Here is a 21479-nt window from a genome sequence, read left to right as displayed (position 1 = left end):
AGGCTACTGGAGCAGAAACTGTAGCAGCTACACAGACGAAGAAAACCAACTTCAAGGAATTAAGTTAGGAAAGTCACCAAACAAATAAGAACAACACGCAGCCACGACAAATCCTGGGTCCCAGGGGACCCTGGGACCCCTGGGAGGGGGGACTCTGCTGTCCACAGTGCCACACTGCAGTATTTTAAATATCAGGTTTTGAATGAAAAGTTATGTATACCGAGAAACAAGAAGGAATGGCCCATATGAAAAACAAGTCAAAAGAAATGATCCTTGAGGACATATACGTGTTGGAACTACAGACAAAAACTTCAAATCAGCTATTTCACATTATGTTCAAAGAACCTTGGGAAATCATCTCTTAAGAAATAAAGGAAAGTAGGAGAATGATGTCTCTTTAAATAGAGAATACCAGTAAGGATAGAAATGATTATTTTTAAAAAGAACCAGATATAAATTCTGGAGTTGACATGTACAATAACTGAAAGAATAATAAAAACATTCACTAGAGGGGTTCAGCAGCAGATTTGAGTAGCCAGAAGGAAGAACTGGTGAATCTGGCTCGGCGGTCAACTGCGACGATCCAGTCTGTGAAACAGACTGGGGGAGAAAAGAATAAAGAAAAATGAACGGAGCCTCAGAGACCTGGGGGACACCAACAAGCATATTGACATACGCATAACGGGAGGAGAGAGAGGGAGGACAGAAGGAACTATTTAGAGAAATAACAAAGGAAGAAAAATAGTAAGAAGGCAGTAACAGAGAGAGAGAGAGAAGTAAGAGGGATGTAACACAAAAATATATAGCAAATGGCTGATGTAAATCCTACCTTATCAGTAATTAAATGTAATTAAACGTTCCCATGAAAAGGCAGAGACCTGGAGAATGCATGAAAAACATGGTCCGACCACATGCTGTCCCTACGAGCCACACTTTAGATTCAAAGCCACGGACAGGTGGAAGGTGAAAGGTTGGAAAAAGAGATGTCATGCAAGGAGCAATCAACAAGACAGGCCACATCCAGGTAAGAAAACAAGTCTCCATGGATTTTAAAAGGTTGAAATAATACAAAGCATATACTTTAACTACGAAGGAATGAATTTGGCCTGCTAGGTTTTAGTCAATACCTACTTCATGGAATTTGAAAAACATGATCTAGGCCCCTCCTAGTCATTTCTACTGTCTAACTGGCCCTGGAAAAAGAATCCTGCAAACACTCTGCGTGAGTCACCAGGCCATCTCACCCATGAGAGCTAGGTCATAAGGGATTTTGTGGTGTTGATTTCCTGGATGCTAGTATCCACTGTGTTAGGCAAGGTATTCAGTGTATCTAAGTTTTCTCATATATAATTAGATCATTATACCTACCCTAAAGATTTATTGTGAGACATTAAATGAGATACTATCTATAAATCTTCATTCCTACCCACCTCATCCTCTGTCTTTCTCCTCCCCAAACAACAGGGCTGGCTCTGGTCCCTGGCCTGTTAGGAACAGTGGAAACACTGTCTTCCAGAAACCCTTGTGCCAAGAAGGCTGGGGACTGCTGTTGGAAGGTGTACATAGAAGAGGTTATAAAGATTGTAAGAGATGACGTATGTGGCTTGTCTAGCACACAGTAGGTACCCCATAAGGATAGCTTTTACTTTTTTTTAGCAGTAGTCCACACTTTGACCTTTTTCTCATTTTTGCAGTTTAGCTTGTCCCCTGGGCCAACTCCAGCCACATCCTCTGTAAACACCGTCTTTCCCTTTGCCCCTCCCATCCCCGCCCCCCTCTCGCCTCCTCTAACACCCACTTTCCCTGCTCTCCGCCCAGAGGGGGGAACAGAGCTAGAAGAATGGGTGTAAACCACAATAAACAGTTGTGAGAACAGTGCTTAAGTGCTAACATTATTTTTGTCTGAGTATATGTGTGAGAGAGAAACCTCTGTTAAACTGGGGTGTCTTCAAACCCCAGGGAAACAGAACTGGAAATTTAAAAAAAATCATGTTAGATCGGCGCTATGGAAAGAGAGCGCCCAGGTAAAGCACGCGGGAGTGACCGTGGGCTGCAGCCCTCAGGGATCGAGCGCCGAGATGCAAAGCGCAGGGTAAGGAGGAGGAAGTAAGGTTTAAAAAAAATAAGGAAATGGGGCAGTTGTTGAACTGTTCCTACAGTTATTTTTTAAAGTCCTGTCCTGACAGGGCTCCCTCGCTCGCCAAGCGCTGGAGACATTGCCGGTCCAGGTGAGTTCTCCGAGGAAAGAAGTCGCGCCACGCGCGTTCGTGCAGAAGCCCAACCATATCTCGGCTCTGACTCCCGGGATCCGGGGATCCCCACCTGACATCTCGGCTTCCTCCCCGGCTGAGCGGAGGCCGGGGGGTGGGTGAGGTGGGGAAGCCCCCCGCCGGGTTGGCTCCCGGGTCAGCCCGCAGGCTCCCGGGGGCGCCCGAGCACCGGCCCCACCCCCGCGCCCCACGTGACTTCCCGCGAGGCCCCGCCGCGCTTAGTTTCGTTTCCTCGCCAGCCTCCCGGAGACCGCGCGGCCCGGCCCGTCCCAGCGCCACCAGTCCCAGCACGACCCGTCCCAGCGCCACCAGTCCGGTCCCCCGAGGAGCGCCATGGCGGACCTGTCCCTGGCCGAGGAGCTGACGTGCTCCATCTGCCTGGATCTCTTCAAGATGCCGGTCACCACCCCATGCGGCCACAACTTCTGCGGACAGTGCCTGAATGAGACGTGGGCCGTCCCGGGCGCGGCGTACCAGTGTCCCCAATGCCGCAGGACCTACCAGGTGCGGCCGCAGCTCCACAAGAACACGGTGCTGTGCGCCGTGGTGGAGCAGTTCTCGAAAGCCGAACTGGCCCGCGAAACAGTGCCCGACGGCTGGACGCTGCCCTCCCGCGCCGATGCCCCGAAGTCCACCCGCCAGGTGTCCTGCGACCACTGCCTGAAGGAGGCTGCCATCAAGACGTGCCTCGTGTGCATGGCCTCCTTCTGCCAGGAGCACCTGCGGCCGCACCTCGACAGCCCTGCCTTCAAGGACCACCCGCTGCAGCCGCCCGTCCACGACTTGTTGAACCGAAAGTGTCCCCAGCACAACCGGCTGCGCGACTTCTTCTGCCCCGAGCACGGCGAATGCATCTGCCATGTCTGCCTGGTGGAGCATAAGACCTGTTCTCCTGTGCCCTTGAGTCAGGCCAGTGCAGACCTGGAGGTAAGGGGGGGGTGGCTGTGGAAGGCGCAGAGGGGCAGCCTGGGCCTCTTGGGTTGTACAGAGGGCGCCACCATGGGCACGTCAGCGAATTCTGCATCACCCGTGGTAGGGGAAGATGGGCCTTGCTGGACCTGAGATGGGGCAGAAGACATAGGTGATGTGGCTTGCCTGAAGCCTAGCATTTGTCTGATGGTGATAATAGAGGGTTTTGAACGTCAAATATGAACCCTGGAGGTTACCTCTGATCCCTCATTAAATCCTGGCGGCACCCAGGGGGTGGATATAATTTGCTCCATGTCTCAGTGGAGGAGATGCAGTTCAGAGAAGTTAATTTAGCCCAGGTGACAATTAAGCGGCCAGGGAGGCATTGGGACTTGTGGATTTGACTCCCCAGCTCCCTGTGTCTCCGCAGGAACCGGCCTCATCCCTGAGTCAGAGTTTGGGATGCTCTTGGAGGTTCGAAGTCATGTGAGCAAGAGCCTTTGAAGAGCTGGAGAGCTCCAGGACTAGGGAGGATCCTTACGAGAGGATCCTAGGAATCCTTGGACTTGACTGGCTGGCTGGCTGAGTCCTAGGAATTCTTGGACTTGACCTGTGGGGAGAGCCAGCACCCTGGCACCACAGTACCCTCCCTCACGGCTGTGTGGCTGTGAGCCAGGATTCGGCCCCTTGGCCTGGGTCCTCACCAGTAAAGTGAGGAGGTGGGACCCGGTTGCGTCTTAAGGGGCCTTCCAGGCCTGTGATGGTTGTGGTAGTTTGGAGGACCGTAGCTTCCACCTGTGGACTTAAGGCAGAGGAAGAAAAGGTGTAGTCAAACTGCCTTTTGTTTTATCAGCCTAAGCTCCAAAGTGTGCCCTGAAATCCTTTCATTCCCTCAGCACTGTCCTGGAGAACAGGACTGGACTGCCCTCGTGTTGGCAGAGCAGAGCTGAGGCCTGGGATGGGGATGGGGGTGGAGGTGGTGTTAGTGGCGCCTGGACTTTGGGTCAGGCCTTGCTTTTTTCCAGCCACCGCCCCTCCCGCCCCGGGCCTGCTTCTCCCAGTCTGAGCCTGGGAAGCCAGACCTCCTGGCTCAGCCTGACCTCTGAAGTGCAGCAGCCACCTGGGTCTTCTTCACCTGTGATAGGAAAGAACCTGCCTAGGTTTTGGAGCCAGGAGCCCTGCTCTGCCCCGGTATCAGCTGTGGTTTCTAGTCGCTTTGGGAGCTTCCTCTGTACAATGGGATTAGTGGCATCCCCTTGCCACCTGCCCTGGAGGTGGGGAGGCTGCGGAGAGACTTGCTGTGTGCAAAGGGCCTGGCAGGCAGACAGGCCCCAGAGTAGTAGGTAGACGGGCTGGTTGGTTGACAGGGCCTCTAGCCAGAGCTGGATGTTGAGACCTGCATTGGAATCCTGGCCCCGCTTCCTAGCCAGGAAATCCTAGGAGAGGATAAGGACAGTTACTTATCTCAGAAGGTTGTCTGGGGCAACCTACCAGCAGTGTTTTTCATTTCTGTTACCCCACCCTGGGGAGAGGAGAGCATGCTGGGCAGAGGGTGTCAGGCTGCGCAGCTCTTTGCCTCGGGAGGGTGTCTGGGCCTGCCCTCGAAGACTGAGGCAGCCTGGCTCCTGCCCAGAGGCCTTCCCAGAAGTTCTTATCCATGGAGGCAGAAGGCAAGTAGGGGCAGGAGGGCCCTTCTTAGCCTGTCCCAGAGCCACAGCTCTCTCAGCCTCCAGGGCCCGCAGCTGGAGTCTGCGCCCTGGTTGTTTGTGTGCCACACACGTTTCGCTCTTTAATTTGTGTGACAGGCCTTCTGCCACCTTCTCTCCCCTTTCCCCGTTGTCCTGGCTGAGTCCTTTAGCCCTGCTGCTGCTCACTGCTGGTGGCAGAGCCAGCCCCAGCTGGACCGGGCCCCAGCCTTGGGCGGCTGGCCTGTCTCCCCATCACTGGTCCGGGGCAGACTCAGGATTCTGTACCGCCCATGCAGAGGACACGGGTCCCCAGTCTGTTCAGGGCTCCTCAGAACTTCAAAAAGTTCTCTGCCCTCAACTAGGGAATTGTTGTGGCTTCTAAAGTCCTGGGACCACTTCCCTTTTTTCTCCCGGTCAGGGGACTGTCATGTATGTTTGATAATGGTGGATAAAAATCTTTCAAATTACAGAGTTTGGGAATTCACTACTGAGAGTGGCTCTTGGAGGCAAAGCAGTTGGTAACCCCCCCCTGCCCCCGCCCTCCCACTCTGTGTTTGGAAGTTTCTTCTAGCTCTGAGGCCTTCTAAGTTGGACCTGCCTGGGCCTGGCCTTCAGCCTTTGGCCTACTTTGTCTTGGCCACTCTTACCGGTCAGGTCAAAGAGCATTGTCACAGAGTTCGAATCTGAAACATCGTCAGTGACTTGGGCTTTCGGGGTCACTTAGTGTGGCCTTGAGCTCTGCTTCTCTTCACACAAGTGACTATCACAGGGTTGATGCAAGGTCAGGTTCAGCCCTGAATGTCTCCAGTGGAGTGGGAGAGGCAGGAAAAGAGGCAGGAAAGAGGAAGGGAGGGCCAGAGTACGTTGAGCCAGCTAGATAGGGGAATTAAAACTTTTCTAGAAACTCCTGGTGTGCTCAGTTTTGGACGCTTGTCTGGAACTGTGACACCAGGATGTTGTAACATAAGTCAATGGTGGTGAATCCTAGGTCAAAATTCACTGAATTAGTCTGGGCTTCAATGTCCTTACCTCTGGAGAGTGGGTAACTCTGACCTCCTGGTTTTGTTCTCAGCTTTAAATAAGTTAATACAAGCAAAGCACTAGAGCAACACCTGGCTTGCAGCAAACATATCATAAACACTAGCTGTGAATATTAAGGTGGTGGTGGCTCTTTTCCTTCTCATTTCTGTGCCCCTGACATTTCACCTGAGCAGGGATTGATTATGGAAATTTATAGAACTACTAAGAGGCCTTAGAAGAGACTGTCTTCCTTCATGCACAGTTTACCTTTGTTTCTGGATGTGGCCGGGGACCTCGCAATTCCGGATCGCCTTAACTCACTTTCAGGGATTGAGCTGATGGTGGGCTGGTCTGTCGCTGGTTTATTCTTTTCAAGATTATTTTTAGAGAGAGAGGAAGGGAAGGGGAAAGAGAGGAAGAGAGATACATCAATCAGGTGCATCTCTCACACCCCTCCCCAACTGGGGACCTGGCCCGCAACCTAGGCATGCGCCCTGACTGGGAATTGAACTGGCGACCTTTAGGTCTGTGGGACGATGTTCGATCCCCTGAGCCAGGTCAGCCAGGGCCTGCTGATTTATTCTTAATTCCTTGGGAATGGCCCTTAGACGTCTCCACCTGTGGGGCTGGCTGAGTGAGCCTTGGACTCAGATTTTTGGCCCTCTGCCCCCCTGAGCTGAGGCTCTCCCAGCTGTCCTCAGAATTGGCAGGTGGCTCTGGGAGAACCCAGGCCTGCCTCTGGTTTCCTCCTCCTGGATTTTGGCTTCGTGATCCTTCCCTGCATTGTTAACTCCCCACTGTCTTTCAGTAGAGTCCCCCTCCCCCCCACCCCCGATGTTTTGTCTGCGTTTCTGGTTGTTTGCAGTGGGAAGGTTGGTGAGAGTGGCCTCACCAGCCTTTGCTGAAGCAGCTGTCCCAGCTCGTTCTGTCTCTGTGAGCGTGGCTGCCTTGCCATCTCCTGGTCTCGGTTTCATCCCCTGTAAAATGGGTGCTAGGAAAAAACTCATAATCCTGCAAGCTGACTCGGATCCAGGTACTGTGCTGAGGACTTCATATGTTTCAGTTAATCCTCCTGAGGGCTCTGTGAAGTGGAAACAGTTGTATCTGTTTGGTGGCCAAGGAGGCAGTAGGTGAGAGACCACTGGACGCTGAGAACCGGGCCTGGACCCCTGGCCCGACCGGCTCCGGATCCTGGACTGGTTACTAACTTCTTTGCGGTACTGCCTCCCTAAAGGGACAAAGAGGGTGGTGAAAATGAGAGTCCTTTAAAAAGCTATAAGCAGGCAAGACCAGAGGTGGCGGAAACACCTGCCGGAGAGGTCCAGGTGTTGGGTGCTGGTGGGGGTTGGGCCGAGGTCTGTCTGACCCCCGTTTGTTTTCTCCACAGGCCAAGCTGAAGCACAAACTGACGGTCATATACGGTCAGATCAACGGTGCATCGAGAGCGCTGGAGGATGTGAGAGCCAGGCAGCAGGATGTGCAGGTGAGTGGCAGGGCACTTCCCAGCGCATCTTAACTGGGACCAGACACATCTCAAGTGCTCCGTAACCATGTATAGCAAGTGGCTACGTATTGGATGGTGCAGTTCCCATGGGTGGTATTCTCTAGAAGTTTTCTAGAGCAGCTTCATACCCTTTATTTAAAAAAAAGCAAACAACCCATGAACTGCATCCCAGCTTAGGAAAGAAAATATCACCAATGCAGATGAAATTCTCACTCTACTCCCCTCCTTTTTTATATCTCCCTTTTTTTTCTTCCAGAAGTAACTGTTTTCCTGAATGTGTTCGCTTATTTCCATGGATTTCTCTCTACTTCCATTATGTATGTGTGCCTCCCTTTAGCCATAAACATGACCATCCTCTCTGTATTGAAGCCTTATGTAAAGGGTGTCAACACTGTGTGTCTCCTACAGGTTGTTTTTCCTTGGGATTTATCCATGTGTCACCACCGTTGCTTAATTTTCATCTCTGTATAATATTCCATCCTACAAATATGCAGTCTGTGTATGCAGTCTCCTGTGTCTAGGGTTTTGCTAATTCAGACAGTGTTGCTTGTGAGCATTCCTGTGGGTGTCTCTGGGATGGGTGTCTGAGAATTTTTCTAGTGTACGTTCCTGGAGTTGAGTTGTTGGGTCCCAGGGTGGGAGCACCTTCGAATTCACTAGATGTTGCCAGACTGGTCTCCAAAGCGGTCATGTCGCTCTGTGCTCCGCATCTCGGCAGTGCTTGGTCCCACGGGCTTCGCCTTTGGCCCGTCTGATGGGTGCCCTCTTGTTCTGGCTCCCTAGGAGGCTGCACAAAGGAAGATGGAACACCTTAGACAAGAATACTTGGAGATGAAGGCTCTCGTGGACGCCTCCGAGGCCAGCTCCACACAAAAGATAAAGGAAGAGGAGAAGAGGGTCAGCAGCAAGTTCGACACTATTTACCAGATCCTCCTCAAGAAGAAGAGTGAGATCCAGACCGTGAAGGAGGAGATTGAACTTGCCCTGAAGAAGGGGGATGAGTTTGAGTTTCTGGAGGTGGGTTTTTTCTTGAAGATTTTATTGACTTATTTTTAGAGAGAGTGGGGAAGGGAGGGAGGGAGGGAGGAAGAGAGGGAGAGAAACATTGATGTGCAAGAGAAGCATTGATCAGCTGCCTCTCATATGTACCCCAAATGGGGACCAGTCCCACAACCCCGGGCCCGGGCCTTGTCTGACGTGCTGTGCCCAATCGAGCTGCCGACCTTTTGCTCTGGGGGATGGTGCCCAACCAGTTGAGCTCACCGGTCAGGGCTGGAGGTGGGTCTTGATGAGGACATTGTTGAACACTCTTCCTGCCTAGTGCGATGCTGTTGACATAGGGGAGCAGGGCCTTAAGGAGTGGGGTCTGTGAGAGGTCCTTGAAAGCATCCCTGAGCCACACACTGTTTGTTTTTTATATATTGTGACAGCTTATCACAATATAGTGGCTTAGCACATACATGTGCAAATGTAGTGGCTTAGCACATACATTTCCTGTCTCGCACTTTCTGTGGCTCAGGCGTCTGAGCATGGCTTAGGGGGTTGCCTTCTTGGGGCCTCTCACAGGCTGTGCTCTGAGCGCGCTGGTGGGGCTGTGTTCCTTTTGGAGCTCAGGGCTGCCTTTCCAGCTCACTCGGTTGTTGGTGAGGTCCAGTGCCTCGCGGTGCAGCACCAAGACCCCCTCCCTGCTGGCGTCCACTCTCCGTTCCTAGAGGTTGTGCAGCACCTCGCCCTCCGGCCCCCTCCCAGCGTGGCAGCTCATGCCTTCCAAGCCAGTGTGAGGGGGTTTCTCTGGGAAGGCCCAGCCTCCCTTTCCAGGGCTTTTACCTGATTAACTCTGGTCCACACAGGACACTCATCTTTTGGATGAACTCAAAATCAACAAATTGGGGATCTTAACTGCATCTGAAAAATTTCTTGTTTTGCCATGTAATGGATGGAGTGACATCCTGTCGCATCCACCATCTTGCTTATTCTCATACAGGATGTGTGCCCTAGGGGAGGGGTTGAAGTCTCGGGGGCCACGGTAGAATGTTGCCCACTGCACACACCTGTGCTCTCGTCCCCATCCCTCCTTCTCACTGCCCCTGGAAGGGTCTTTCTAAAAGCACAGGCCCGCCTCCCCGCCCCTGCCCTTCCTGACCTCACACCCTTAGCATGGCCCACAGGCCCCTGATGACCGGGCCTGTCTTGCCATCCACCCGCAGCCCATGGTCCGTGCTCCGACCACAGCAGAGCACTCGCCGGGCCCCTGGGCACACCGGGCACTGGGTGGGAATGTCGCGGCTGACTTGCTCTGCCTACTGAGTCCTGGCCTTTTTCCAGGGTAACTCCAGTTTCCTCCATCTTCCCTGCATCCCGTTATTGACAGTCTAGGGCCTGTGACACTGCCACTGCTGAAGCACTCAGTGGCATTGTGTTAGGTGTGTTTGTTTTCTTTCTTTCGTTTTTAAGATTTTATTTGGTTTAGAGAGAAGGGAAGACAGGGAGAAAGAGAGGGGCAGAAACATCTGTGTGCAAGAGATACATAGATCGGTTGCCTCTCATACGCCCCCAACTGAGGACCTAGCCTGCAACCCAGTCATGTGCCCTGACTGGGAATCGAACTGGCGACCTCTTGGTTTACAGGCTGGCACTCGATCCACTGAGCCACACCAGCCAGGGCAGGTGTGCTTGTTTTCACGTCTGTTTGGGCAGTCAGCTCCTTTTGGGTGTGGCCCATCCCTTATGACCAACAACCCTGGCATGTCCAGTGCCTAGCAGAGTGCCTGGCATGCAGCAGTTGTTCCAGGGAGCCCGTGGATTGGGTGATGGGCTGTGACCCCTCAAAGGCCCGTACTCCCTGTTCAGGTCCTGGGGAGAGCACAGGAGTGCCTGGTCGGTCCATCCTAGGCTGGATGGCATTGACTTTCTTCTCACGTGCTCATTCCTGCGTGTCGGGGTAGCTGCCTCGAGCTCTCAGAACGATTGTGCCTCTACATCTGTGTGACCCGGTTTGTGCCTCAAAGTTTGGGACATTCCTTGAGACCCTTCGTTTTCATCGGATGTGCCCCTCGCTGAGTCCCGCACCATCGAGACTCCCCTGTCCTTATCCAGACCGTGTGTTCAGAGTCGGTCCTCGAGGGATGGGGCTGGTGCTGAGTCCCCCGTATGTCTCCGCCACCATTGGAGGAGTGGAAAGAGCATTATTCATGGGGCCCCAGCTTTGTTCTAGCCACGAATTGGCAGAGTTCCTGGCAGATCACTTGTCCTTTCTAGACTTTAGTTTCCCCATCTGTGAGAGGAGCGACCTCTGTGGGTCCTTCGAGTTCCAGATTGCTGCTTTAAAGTGGCACTTTAACCCCCAGTGGCCTCTGGCCTGTGATGGAGAAGGCTGATGGGACTGCCCACCTGCAGGCACAGGGAAGCTCCCCCTGGGGTTCAGGAGGCCCGAACCCTGGCCCTGGCTTCCTGGAGCTGCGTGCGCTAACCCCTTGGCCTGTTCCAGAAAGGGGCAAAGCTGCAGTCAATCTCAACGAAGCCAGTCTACATCCCCAAGGTGGAGCTGAACCACGAGCTGATCAAGAGCATCTGCCAAGGCACCGCAGACGTCAAGGCCGAGCTGAAACGGTGCCTCAGGCAGGCCCAGGACAAGGAGCCCTCCGACTCGGGTAACATTAGCAACCCGCCCCCGCGTCCCTGTCCCTGCACTGGGACCCTTGAGTCTGGATGGGTCCCCTTAGCATTATGGAGTGCAAGCCTGGATCCCGAGCACTGGAGGCTAGTTTCGGGGGGCCCTGACACATCTGCCCTCCATTCGGAGGTACTGGGGGGTCTCTGCTTCATGTCTTGGGATGTCAGCCATTTTTCCTAAAACATTTTTGGGGGCCTCATGTGATCTTGAGGCTGACTGAGATGGGTTTTGAATGGACTGTGGGTTGTCAGTGTTTTTGATGGGGGAATGGCTAGTTTGGGGGTCAGAGAAACCTGGAATTCCTCCCCGACACTCCCTCTTCCCCCCCCCCATGTCCAAATGTCTCCTGACTCAGTCTGCCTGCCACACTGCCAGCCACCACCTGCCTGACCTCTGTTGCCGCCAGTGCTTGGTAACTTCCCAAATAGACTGTTTGCCTCTGTTCCCGCTGCAGTGAGCAAGAGGTTTTCAGGATGCGAACCTGATGTCCTGGGCCTTCCCTCCTCACCTCCTTCAGGGGTTTCCGTTGCTTCTAGATCACAGACTAGACTCTTAACCCTGGCCTACAAGCCCTTGCCTGGTCAGGCCCTCTCTCTCCAGCCCTCTCCTTTGATGCATCTCTCTGTGTTCCGTTCCTCAAATACGCTAAGCTTCCTGTCACTGGGCCTTTGTACATGCTCTTCCCACTGCCAGGAAGGCTCAGCACCCACCACCTTCACCAGTTAACTCCTCTCACTCTTTGGAGATCAGTCTAAACATTGCATTTCTCAGCACACCTCCCTGTCACCATTCCCACTCCTCAGACAGTCCTGGGATCCTCCTCATCCTTTGGGACCCTTTGCATATCTACCCTTTTTCTCTTCCTGGCCATTCCCAGCCATCTTCTTACCAGACTCTGGTCTTGGTATGGGCAGGGCTGGGTCTGATTTCATCCACCACTCTAGTGCCTAGCTCAGAGCCTGGCTCAGTGCACATCTTGGCTATAGAACCCGGGGGTGGGTTTGAGTTTCAGCTTGGCCAGCCAGGAATCTCTGCAGCAGGGCCTCTGAAACAGGTGTGGCTCGGCCCCACACAAGAGGGCAAAGCTGTTGAATTTGCTACCCTGTTCCCGCAGTGGTCCCCCATCTGGGGGATCGAGGTGTGAGCGAAAGCCCAGAGGGGAGGAACCTCCCACACACCTGTCTCACAGCTCATGAGCAAGGGCCTCATCCCCATTGGGTGCTGGAAGAAACTGAAGCTGAGAGAGGGCTAAGAGGTCAAGAAGTTGGGTGCTGGTAGAAAAAAAGGCTTGATCCCAGCTACATTTGAAGTCAAGGAAAGAGCAAACACCCCGTTCTGGAGTTCTGCTCTTACAGTGATGGGACGGTGCGAGGCGACGGAGTGGGTGGGATGTGCACACAGCTGTCTTTGTAAACCCGCCGCCTGCCTGCCTGTGGCAAAGCTGGCTCCTGGCGTGGCTCAGAGGAGCCACCATAAACAAACCCTTTCTTCTTCGGCACAGGGGACCCTGCAGAGCATGTCACGCAGCCCACGCCAAAACCCTCCCGCCCTGGGAAGAAGGTCCTGAGTAAGTAACCCCACGTCCCCGTGGCAGCGGCATGGCGGTGGCTTGCCAGGGCTCTGGCTGCCACACTTGCAGATGTCGCTGCCCCTGCCAGGTGGGCACAGCCCCTCCCAAGTCACTGCGCTCCCAGAGTGGAAGTTGAAGGGGCTGTGGCAGGAGCTCTGCTGGGGCACCTGTGTGATCTGGCCCCGAGTGTCAGCTAGTCGAGCTGCCTGGAACAGCAGGGTTAGTTATTCGAGTTTCCTGGAATGGCAGGGTTGTAGATATTCGAGTTTCCTGGAACGGCAGGGTTGCCAAAGCTGGTTTGTCTTGGGAAACATGTCCCGACACCCATGTTCTGGCACTTGGGAGGAGCCCCCTGGCCTTTGGGTGGAGCCCCCTGGAGGAGACTGGCAGAAGTGCTGGAGGAGCAGGAGCTGGGCCTCGCTCAGCTGTCCTGTGTCTGTGCTGTCACAGGGCTTCCCAGCCGTCTTTACATCATTGCCCTCCTCGCCCATCACCCCAGCCATTCAGAAAACGTTTCTCCTGTTGCTTCCACACATAAACAGGGCATATGTTTATATACTGAACTTTTATACGTAAAAAGAGTGAGAGTTTTGGTGGGAGCCGAGGGAGGGATGGCCCTCAGTTTCCCCCTGTGTCAGATTGGGACTAGAACGACACCGACCTCACAGGATGATGACGACGAGGGAGGGTCACACGGCACACAGGTCGAGAAAGCTCCCTCAGGGCCTGGAGTTTGCCACTGAGCTGTTGGCTGTGTGTCTCCCCGAAAAGTCAGCAGGAACTGTGACTTTGCCCCAGGGTGGCTGTGGGTGAGAGAACTTCTGGTGTAGTGGGTCGTTCGTTCAGTTTTGGTGTTTAGGTTGTCTGTGGCGGGCAAAGGTTTGGAGTCCATCCCTGCCTGGAGCAGAGTCGGGGAGTTGGGGTGCCTGGTGCGGCTGAGGGAGGAGCCCCCAACTAAGCCGGAACATGGGGGGGCGCCCTTGGTGTGAAAAGGGAAGTGAAAGTGGGTGAAAAAGTGCTGTCAGCCTGGGTCCTTCTCGAGTCACCCTCTTCCTGTAAGTTAGCTCACCGCTGGCCCCCCCCCCCCCCCCCGGGTCACAAGGTTCACTCTCAGCACAAGCGAACCGTGGGTGCAGCTGTCAGGCTGAGGTTGGGGAGCGGGCAAGGAGGGCCGGGCTGGTCACCGTGTAGATGAGGCTCCTAAGAATTGCGGTGACCAGGGAGGGGGGCCTGTGACCTCGGCTGCCTGTGGGTCCTCCCAAGATGCTGGGCCAGTGGGCCAGTGGCTGCGGGTGGGAGAGGAGTGGAAGGTGAGGAAATGGGGTGGGGAGTGAAGACCACTCCTGAGGATTGTGAATCTGATGGGGGAGGAAGAGCGAGCTGTCTGCAGCTGAAGGAGGTCTGGGGTGGGCCCCGAGAATTTGCATTTCTGATGGGTGATGCTGATGCTGCTATCGTTTTTTTTTTAAACAGAACATGATTATATTTCAACACACAACTTTTTTTACCACCAAAAAATAAAACAGCATAGTAAAATAACAAAAACATGATATTTCATTTGCAAGGCATGAGAAATGGGTAACATTTTAGGCATAAACGGGCTCTTCAGAAGCCAGTTTCAGAGACACTAATAAACCGAGAGGAGCCGCTAGTTTCGGTCCAGCAGTTCGAGAACCAGCGTTTCAGCGGAGGCGGTTTCAGGGGCACACACTCCAGACAGTTCTTCCAGACTGTTCTGCTACTTAGTCGGCATGCGGTTGCTGCTGACTCTATTTTTTTTTTATTTTCCCTCTTTTGGAGATAGCATTTACCTCCAGTAAAATGCACAGATCTTAAATGTATAGTTAGATCACATTTTTTAAAAGATCATTCATTTTTACAGAAGGAAAAGGGAAGGAGAAAGATAGAGAGAGAAACATCAGTGTGAGAGAGGAATATCTATCGGTTGCCTCTGGTACGTGCCCTGACCAGGGACCGAACCTGCAACCAAGGCCCGTGCCTTGACCAGGAATTGAACTGGTAACCTCTCGCTTTTTGGAATGATGCCCAACCAAGCCACACTGGGCAGGGCCAGTTAGATCAGGTTTTAAAAAAAGGTTTTCTTTATTTATTATTAGAGAGAAGGAAGGGAGGAGGAAAGAAGGAGAGAAACATTGATCAGTCGCCTCTCCCATTTCCCCAACTGGGGACCTGGCCTGCAACCCGGGCGTGTGCCCTGACTGGGAATTGAGCTGGTGATCTTTAAGTTCATGGGCTGGCACTCAATCCACTGAGCCACACCGGCCAGGGCTCATTAGATAAATTTTGACAAGTGCATACATACGTGACCCGCATCAAGATACAGAATTTCCATTACCCCAGAGAATTCCTTCGTGTTCCTTATTAGTCAGTCCCTCCCCGACCCCACCAATCACAGATGGGGGTTTTGTCACCGTAGAGCTATTTGCCTGCTGACGGCTTATCTTTTTTGAGTTAAGAAATTCTGGCTTAAAAAAAAAAAAGAAATTCTGGCTTTATTGGTACAGGTCACATTCATGCAAATGATTGTTTCTGTGGTCTTTTGAAAGTGTCCTTATATTGTGATTTACAGTATCTTAATTCTGGAACTTTTTTTTTTCAGAGGAAGAAAAGAAACCCAAGAAACTTCGTAAGTTGTGCATTTCTGCTCTGTTAGTTCCTTGGGACTGCCTGAGCATGGTGGACAGTGACCTGTCGCGTCAGGGCTCTGTGATGGGGCCTCAGTCCTAGGGGTGTGTTCTGTAGCAGCAGGCAGGCCTGAGGGTGGAGGTGAGGACAAGGGTAAGTGACTAAGCTGGGTGGGATGAGCACAGTGCTGTCTGGACTCACCTGTGTTGCCCTGGCTGTCCTGGCGTGTGTCTGCAGAAGGCACTCGTGCAAATTGGCTTGGGAGGGAGTAAGTAGAGGCCCTAAGGTCAGTTTGTGTCATGTCCCCAACACATGTCCTCTTTCCTCGTTCCAGCCACCACCAGTGTCTCGCCCAGCAAGCTTCCCACCTTCGGAGCCCTGGAACAGTTAGTGGATTTAAAACAAGCTGGCTTGGAGGGTGAGTATTATGGGCAAGGGGCAGTAGGGCGTCCACTCTGAGTTTGTTCTGAAAATGGCTCTCTGTTTCCTCACCCAGCTGCAGCCAAACCTACCACCTTGCAGCCAAACGCGGTGTTGCTCCAGGCCAAGGTGCTGGAGAACTTCTTATCCAAGTCCAGACCGGAGCTCCTGGAGTGTGAGTAGCGCCGGCAGCCGGCAGCTGCTACCTAAACGCCACTGGTCCCCCTGGCAGCTCTCCCACTCGGGGTTTCCGGCCGACTCCCTGCCATTCCAGAACCTTCCCGCGTGCCCTAACTTTTGTCTTCTCCCTGTCCCACCCAGTCTGTGCTGTGCACAGAGAAGAGATGCTCCAGGAGGGCACGCACTCACCCTCTCATGGGCCTCTCACCTGACTCTATGCCCTCTCTCTGCTTCCATTCCTCTGATTCCCCAAGGCCAGTTCCTTGGCTAGAGCTCTGGATCTTACCCCTCTTACTCTCTCTGGAATCTTGTGTTCTCCGTTAGGCCTTAGTTATGGATGGATGGGTAAATGGATGGATGGATGGATAGATGGGTGGCTCCATGGATGGGTGGCACGAATGATGGATAGATGCATGGACAGATGTGTGGGAGGAGGATGGACTGACGGGTGGATGGGTGGATGCACATGTGGACACACAGGTAACTAGATGATGGATGGATGGGTAGGTGGATGGATTGGGGGGAATGGATAAAACCAGTGAGTAACACACTAGCTGAGGGAAGGTTTAAAAGTAAGAGCACCCTGGGCTCCTTGTAATTGATTTCTCGGCACAATGCTGTTTTAGACGCCGTGAAAGTCATCCTGGACTACAACACTGCCTACAGCAAGGTGGTTCTGTCGGAGAACTACACCGTGGCCTCGGTGGCCGACACGCACCAGAACTACCGGCCCCACCCCCAGAGGTTCACGTACTGTTCTCAGGTGCTGGGCCTGCACTGCTACAAGAAGGGGATCCACTACTGGGAGGTGGAGCTGCAGAAGAACAACTTCTGTGGCATGGGCGTCTGCTACGGCAGCATGGCGCGGCAGGGCCCCGAGAGCCGGCTCGGCCGCAACAGCGCCTCCTGGTGCGTGGAGTGGTTCAACACCAAGATCTCCGCCTGGCACAACAACGTGGAGAAGACCCTGCCCGCCACCAAGGCCACGCGTGTGGGTGTGCTTGTCAACTGTGACCACGGCTTCGTCATCTTCTTTGCCGTCTCTGCTGACAAGGTGCACGTGATGTATAAGTACAAGGAGAACTTTACGGAAGCCCTGTACCCGGCCTTCTGGGTGTTCTCCGCGGGTGCCACGCTCTCCGTCTGTTCCAGCAAGTAGGCAGGCCACGGACACGCCGGCCGACTGCCTTTGGAGCCCCCAGGACTCTGGTGAAAATGCTGCAGGGGACTGTCTCAGAGGTCTTCTCTGGGAGTCCCCAGTGGGTGGCAGGGTGGGAGGGGAGCTGATGGAAGGTGAGAGGGTGGGCAGATGGGACAAGGGACGCATTTTGCCAGGGAAAGGCAGGACGGGGCGGTGATTGTACTGTGGGCAAGGAAGCATTCCCTTCTCCTATTGCCCTTCAAAGTAGGAGAGGCCTCTCCGCTTGCTCTGGTAGGTCCCTGGACTGCTGGGTGGCTGGGTAAGGCTCTGTGGGTAAAGTCATTACCGCCCCTTTCCTCTTGGAGAAAATCTCTAGCCCCTACAGGTTCTTTCTCAGGCCGTTTGGTGTGTGCCTCTGTGCGCTCTTCTGATCTTGGTGTTTTGATTACTCTGTGTAGGGCTGTTCAGCTCTGTAGATCGGCCATTTTCAACCTTTTTCATCTCAGGGCACGCATAAACTAATTACTGAGATTCTGCAGCACACTGGTTGAACGTTGATGCTACAGATTTGTTGTTCTGTGCATTCATGCGTTCGTTGGTTGGTTCCTGTCTGTGCCCTGACCAAGAATCAAACCCTCAACCGTGATGTATTGGGACGACGCTCTAACCGACGGAGCTCCCCAGCCACAGCTGCTGCTGTAGATTTAGAAAAAAAAATGCAAGCTGTTGAGTTTCACTATTACTCCCCCGCCCTCCATGCCAGTTCCCACATGTGAAGATTTGGGGAAGGACGCTCGGATCCCGGTTATATTCTGTGCTGGAGGGCAAACACCCAAGGTGGGTCTCCACTGAGACCAGAGTTTCCCAAAGAAGTCAGTCTCTTCCTTCACCGGAAAATAGCCTCGCCTCCTTTCCATTTTCATCACCCCAGTGAGAACGTTACGATGTTTAATCCAACAGGACCTTTTTCTGTCTCCGGCTTCAAACCATGGTCTGAATCAGCCCATGCTGAATTTCTGATTCAAGGTTAAGGTGACCGAGGTCCTATGTGATTGGAAACCCCTCTCACTCCCAAGTATTAGGAAAGGGATCTCAAGGGAGACTCGTTGGCTGCAGCCGAGGGACCTTGCTGGAGGCTTCTTCCCATAGGACTAGGCTTTGGGTCGAGGGACCGTGCTGGGCAAGGGCTGACCAGGGCTGCCGGACGTGTGGTGGTTTTCCTCCTGTTAGAGTGTCTTGCCTTCTTATTGGCAACTCTCTGCAGTGACAACTGCCTCTTCCCAGGACTGTGGGAGGCCGGGCTGGCTGGAGTGGACACTGCTCTGATCGGCACACTTGAGCGGATAGCTGATCCCTCACATCTGAACCCTGGTGTCATGAGACAGGTTGTGTGTGGCTGCCTCAGGGACCATGCTGGGTCACCTGCTAGGGTGACTGCCTACAGCCAAAAGGACCTCCTAGCAGATGCCGTGGGAACACAACCACATTCCCGTTTGTCCCCGCCCCAGGCGGCAGATGCACCACTGGCTCTTGGGTGTGTCAGAGGCCTGTCGCTGGCCCTCGTCCCCTTTGCTGTCTTCTTTGTTTGCGCCAACTCCAGGTGCCGGGATTGACCAGACGAGGGGTCAGGAAGACTTTTAAGGATTAGCGAGGGAAGGAACTATAATTACTCTAGCACAAGGAGCTATTTTTCCTGCCGTGTTTCTGCACAGTGAAAATAACTCTGGTCCACTAAGGGGCGGGAGTGAATGGACAGCTGAAGTTTCCCACGTTTGCTGGGTCCTGGTGTCAGGATGTAAGGGGAAGAAATTCCACCTCTTGTGGTGAAATGAGTCCTGCTCTGGGTTTGCCCAAAAGAGGAGCTCAGGCCAGGCTTCTTGTGGTTTGGAAAAGCGGCCACCACCGGGGAGGTGGGGAACTCCAGACCTTATTTAAAGCATCCCTGGCTTTGTGGTGGAATTCGAGGACCCTCTGGCCTGGCCCGGAGCGTGTCATCCTCCCGACAGACATGTTGATCCATGCCATCTCCCGACAAGGACTCTCACTTCCTTGGGGGAGAGAGGCCATGTCTATCGGGAAGACCCTCCTGCAATAGTTGAAGTATGGCTTTTAAACATCTTCTTACTTTGCTGCTGGGAAGAAAAGTTCTCTGGTGATTTTTCTCTGCTTTCAGAGATGGCCAAAAGCATCTTCATTGACCTTCTGAAACAAGAGCCTTGTCTGAAGCCAAGGGCTGCTTGGGAAATAGCTGGGCTTAGAGGATAACACCAAAGATGGACCCAGGGGTCCTCTTGTGGCTCTTCTGCAGAAATGGAGGTGGCAGACAGGGCCCTTCCCTGGTGATCTACAGCTCCGGAGAGGGCGGCACAAGTCCCTCTGTTTATAAGAGAGGCAAGTAGGTAACCTGTGCAAGGTGCTTCGGAGATGCAGACTGAGGTGCACAGCCTTGTGTCTCTGCCTTACGTTCTCTTGCCTTGCAGAGCTGCTGCCCGACCTGGAGCCCCAGGGCTGGAGGAGCCTTCGTGTTCATCTGACTTCTCGCTCCGCAGGGGAAGTCGAATGGGGAGGTATGGGTAGCTTGCTTACCTAAGCTCTTGCCAGCCCATCATGGAGGAGATGCCTCCCGCATGCCCCCCGTTGCCCTGGAGAAGTGTCAGAAATTCCCAGAAATGCAAACACAGAAATACCAATCCCAGACCTGGGTGTCAGGGCCTGTCTCAGCCAGTCTGGCGCAATAGAGCCAAGACCAGGGTCAAGTTTTTGTGTTACTCAACACTGGTTGGCTGGTTTCTTCTGTTTGCACGATCTCCTGTCTGTAATGGATTTCTGATCTATAACTGATGTGATATCCCTCACCTTGCTCTGCCCCCCATTGATTTTAATTAATTGGAGCTGTTATTTCTTGAGCTGATTTACTTTAGAGTTGGTTCTCTAGGAGATAATCAGGGCTGTAGACAAGGATCTTTGGAAACCTGTGAGAAATACGAGTACCAAAGCTGGCCGACTCGCCTTAGAGGCTTAGAACGTAGTAAAACAGTGTTTGGTATTCTTTCTTGCATCTCAGGACCTATGGACAGTGTTACTGACCTGTCACGCTGGGGTGGGCGAAGGAGGTGCCCAGCCAGCTGCTTCTGGGAGTTGAGATTTCAGCAGACCTAGAGCCCATTTGAGACTGGCCTGAGGATTCTCGATAAAGAATTCTGGGACTGATAGGATGTCCCTCTGGGCTTTGCTTCGGGATCATCCAAAGACAGGTGGTGGGAGAAGGGGTGGGGCGTGAACCAGAGGGTGGGTGGGTGATCAGTGAAACAGTGAGGGGATGTCAGAGTCCACGGAAATGCCCTTTCTTCTGGTGCATGTTTCGAAAAGTTCCACAGTAAGAAGTTTTAAAATGAAACAAAGCACAGTCCAGGCCTGAGATGGGCCCTGAAAGGTGGGTTCCACCACTGTCTGCATTGGGTAGGGGGTGTGGGATTGAGGTGGTTACATCAAGTCATCCCCCCTGGTCTGTGGGGAGTGTGTTCCACCACCCTGGTGGACTCGAAACCAAGGGCAGTACCAAACCTTATGGATAGTATGTTTCTTCCTATACATACATACTTATGATAAAGTTTAATTTATAAAAGTAGACACAGTAAGAGGTTAGCAGTAATAACTAATGATAAAATAGAACAGTTATAACAGTATACGGTAATAAAAGTTATGTAAATGTTCTCTCTTTCTCTGAAAATATCTGATAATGGCCCTGGTGGGTGTGTCTCAGTGGTTGAGCGCCAGCCTGTGAAGCAAAGGGTTGCTGGTTCAATTCCCAGTCAGGGCACCTGCCTGGATTGCAGGCCAGGTTCCTAGTTCGGGGCGTGTGAGGGGCAACCCATCCACAAAGAATTGGACTGACCTTTGGTTTCCAGAGGGGTGATTCTAAATCCAGGGCATCGCCTCAGCAAGAGGTGCATGCTTGGCCTTCATGAGCCTCTTGGACCCTGCCTGAGTCCATGCTCGGGCTTGAGATGACCCGGGATGGGGGCCAGTCATCAGAAAGACCAACCGTGAGATTAGAGGTTGGGACTCTGAGCCAGACTGACCTCCAGGAGGTGAGAGGGGCTAGAGGTCGGTTCAGTCAGTTACTTCTTTGTAATGACCCCCCCCCCAAAAAAAAACCCCTGTCTGGACACAGAACACACTGATGTGGAGGAGGGCGGTGTGCCCTGGTTCCAGAGGGCAGGGACAGAAGCTCTGCATCTGGGTCCCTCCGACACTTCGCTCCATGTGTCTCTTCAACTGGCAGGTCTTGTTCTGCATCCTTTACGAGAAAACTAATCACAATTGTACCACTTCTGAGTCCTGTGAGTTCTAGTGAATTGTTGAACCTGAAGGAGATTGTGTGCTGCAGAATGGATGTTTGTGTAGCCCCCAAATCCATCTGTTGGTAGTGTGATGGTATTGGAAGGGATCAGGTCA

General features: G+C 53.2%; 1 protein-coding gene across 1 annotated transcript; it reads left to right on the top strand.

Moving 5' to 3' along the window:
- Positions 1-2494: 2494 nt before the first annotated feature.
- TRIM25 (tripartite motif containing 25) lies at positions 2495-21178 on the top strand. The gene is made up of 9 exons (XM_037037427.1): positions 2495-3197; positions 7275-7370; positions 8175-8408; positions 10879-11041; positions 12566-12631; positions 15255-15281; positions 15615-15698; positions 15777-15875; positions 16507-21178. The coding sequence occupies exons 1-9, from the start codon at positions 2604-2606 to the stop codon at positions 17037-17039; spliced, it is 1896 nt and encodes a 631-aa protein (XP_036893322.1). The 5' UTR covers positions 2495-2603; the 3' UTR covers positions 17040-21178.
- Positions 21179-21479: the final 301 nt, after the last annotated feature.

Source organism: Sturnira hondurensis, unplaced genomic scaffold (genome assembly GCF_014824575.4).
Source record: "Sturnira hondurensis isolate 20B ecotype Veracruz unplaced genomic scaffold, ASM1482457v3 Scaffold0001911, whole genome shotgun sequence".
In the NCBI taxonomy this organism is placed as follows: Eukaryota; Metazoa; Chordata; class Mammalia; order Chiroptera; family Phyllostomidae; genus Sturnira; species Sturnira hondurensis.
Note: the sequence above shows the minus strand (reverse complement) of the source record. Positions and strands in the feature narration are given on the sequence as shown.

Coding starts and splice junctions, on each gene's coding strand:
- TRIM25 (XM_037037427.1), top strand. CDS start 2,604: ATGGCGGACCTGTCCCTGGCCGAGGAGCTGACGTGCTCCATCTGCCTG. Junction 12,632..15,254: donor CCCTGGGAAGAAGGTCCTGA/GTAAGTAACCCC, acceptor TTTTTTTTTCAG/AGGAAGAAAAGAAACCCAAG. Junction 15,699..15,776: donor AAAACAAGCTGGCTTGGAGG/GTGAGTATTATG, acceptor TTCCTCACCCAG/CTGCAGCCAAACCTACCACC.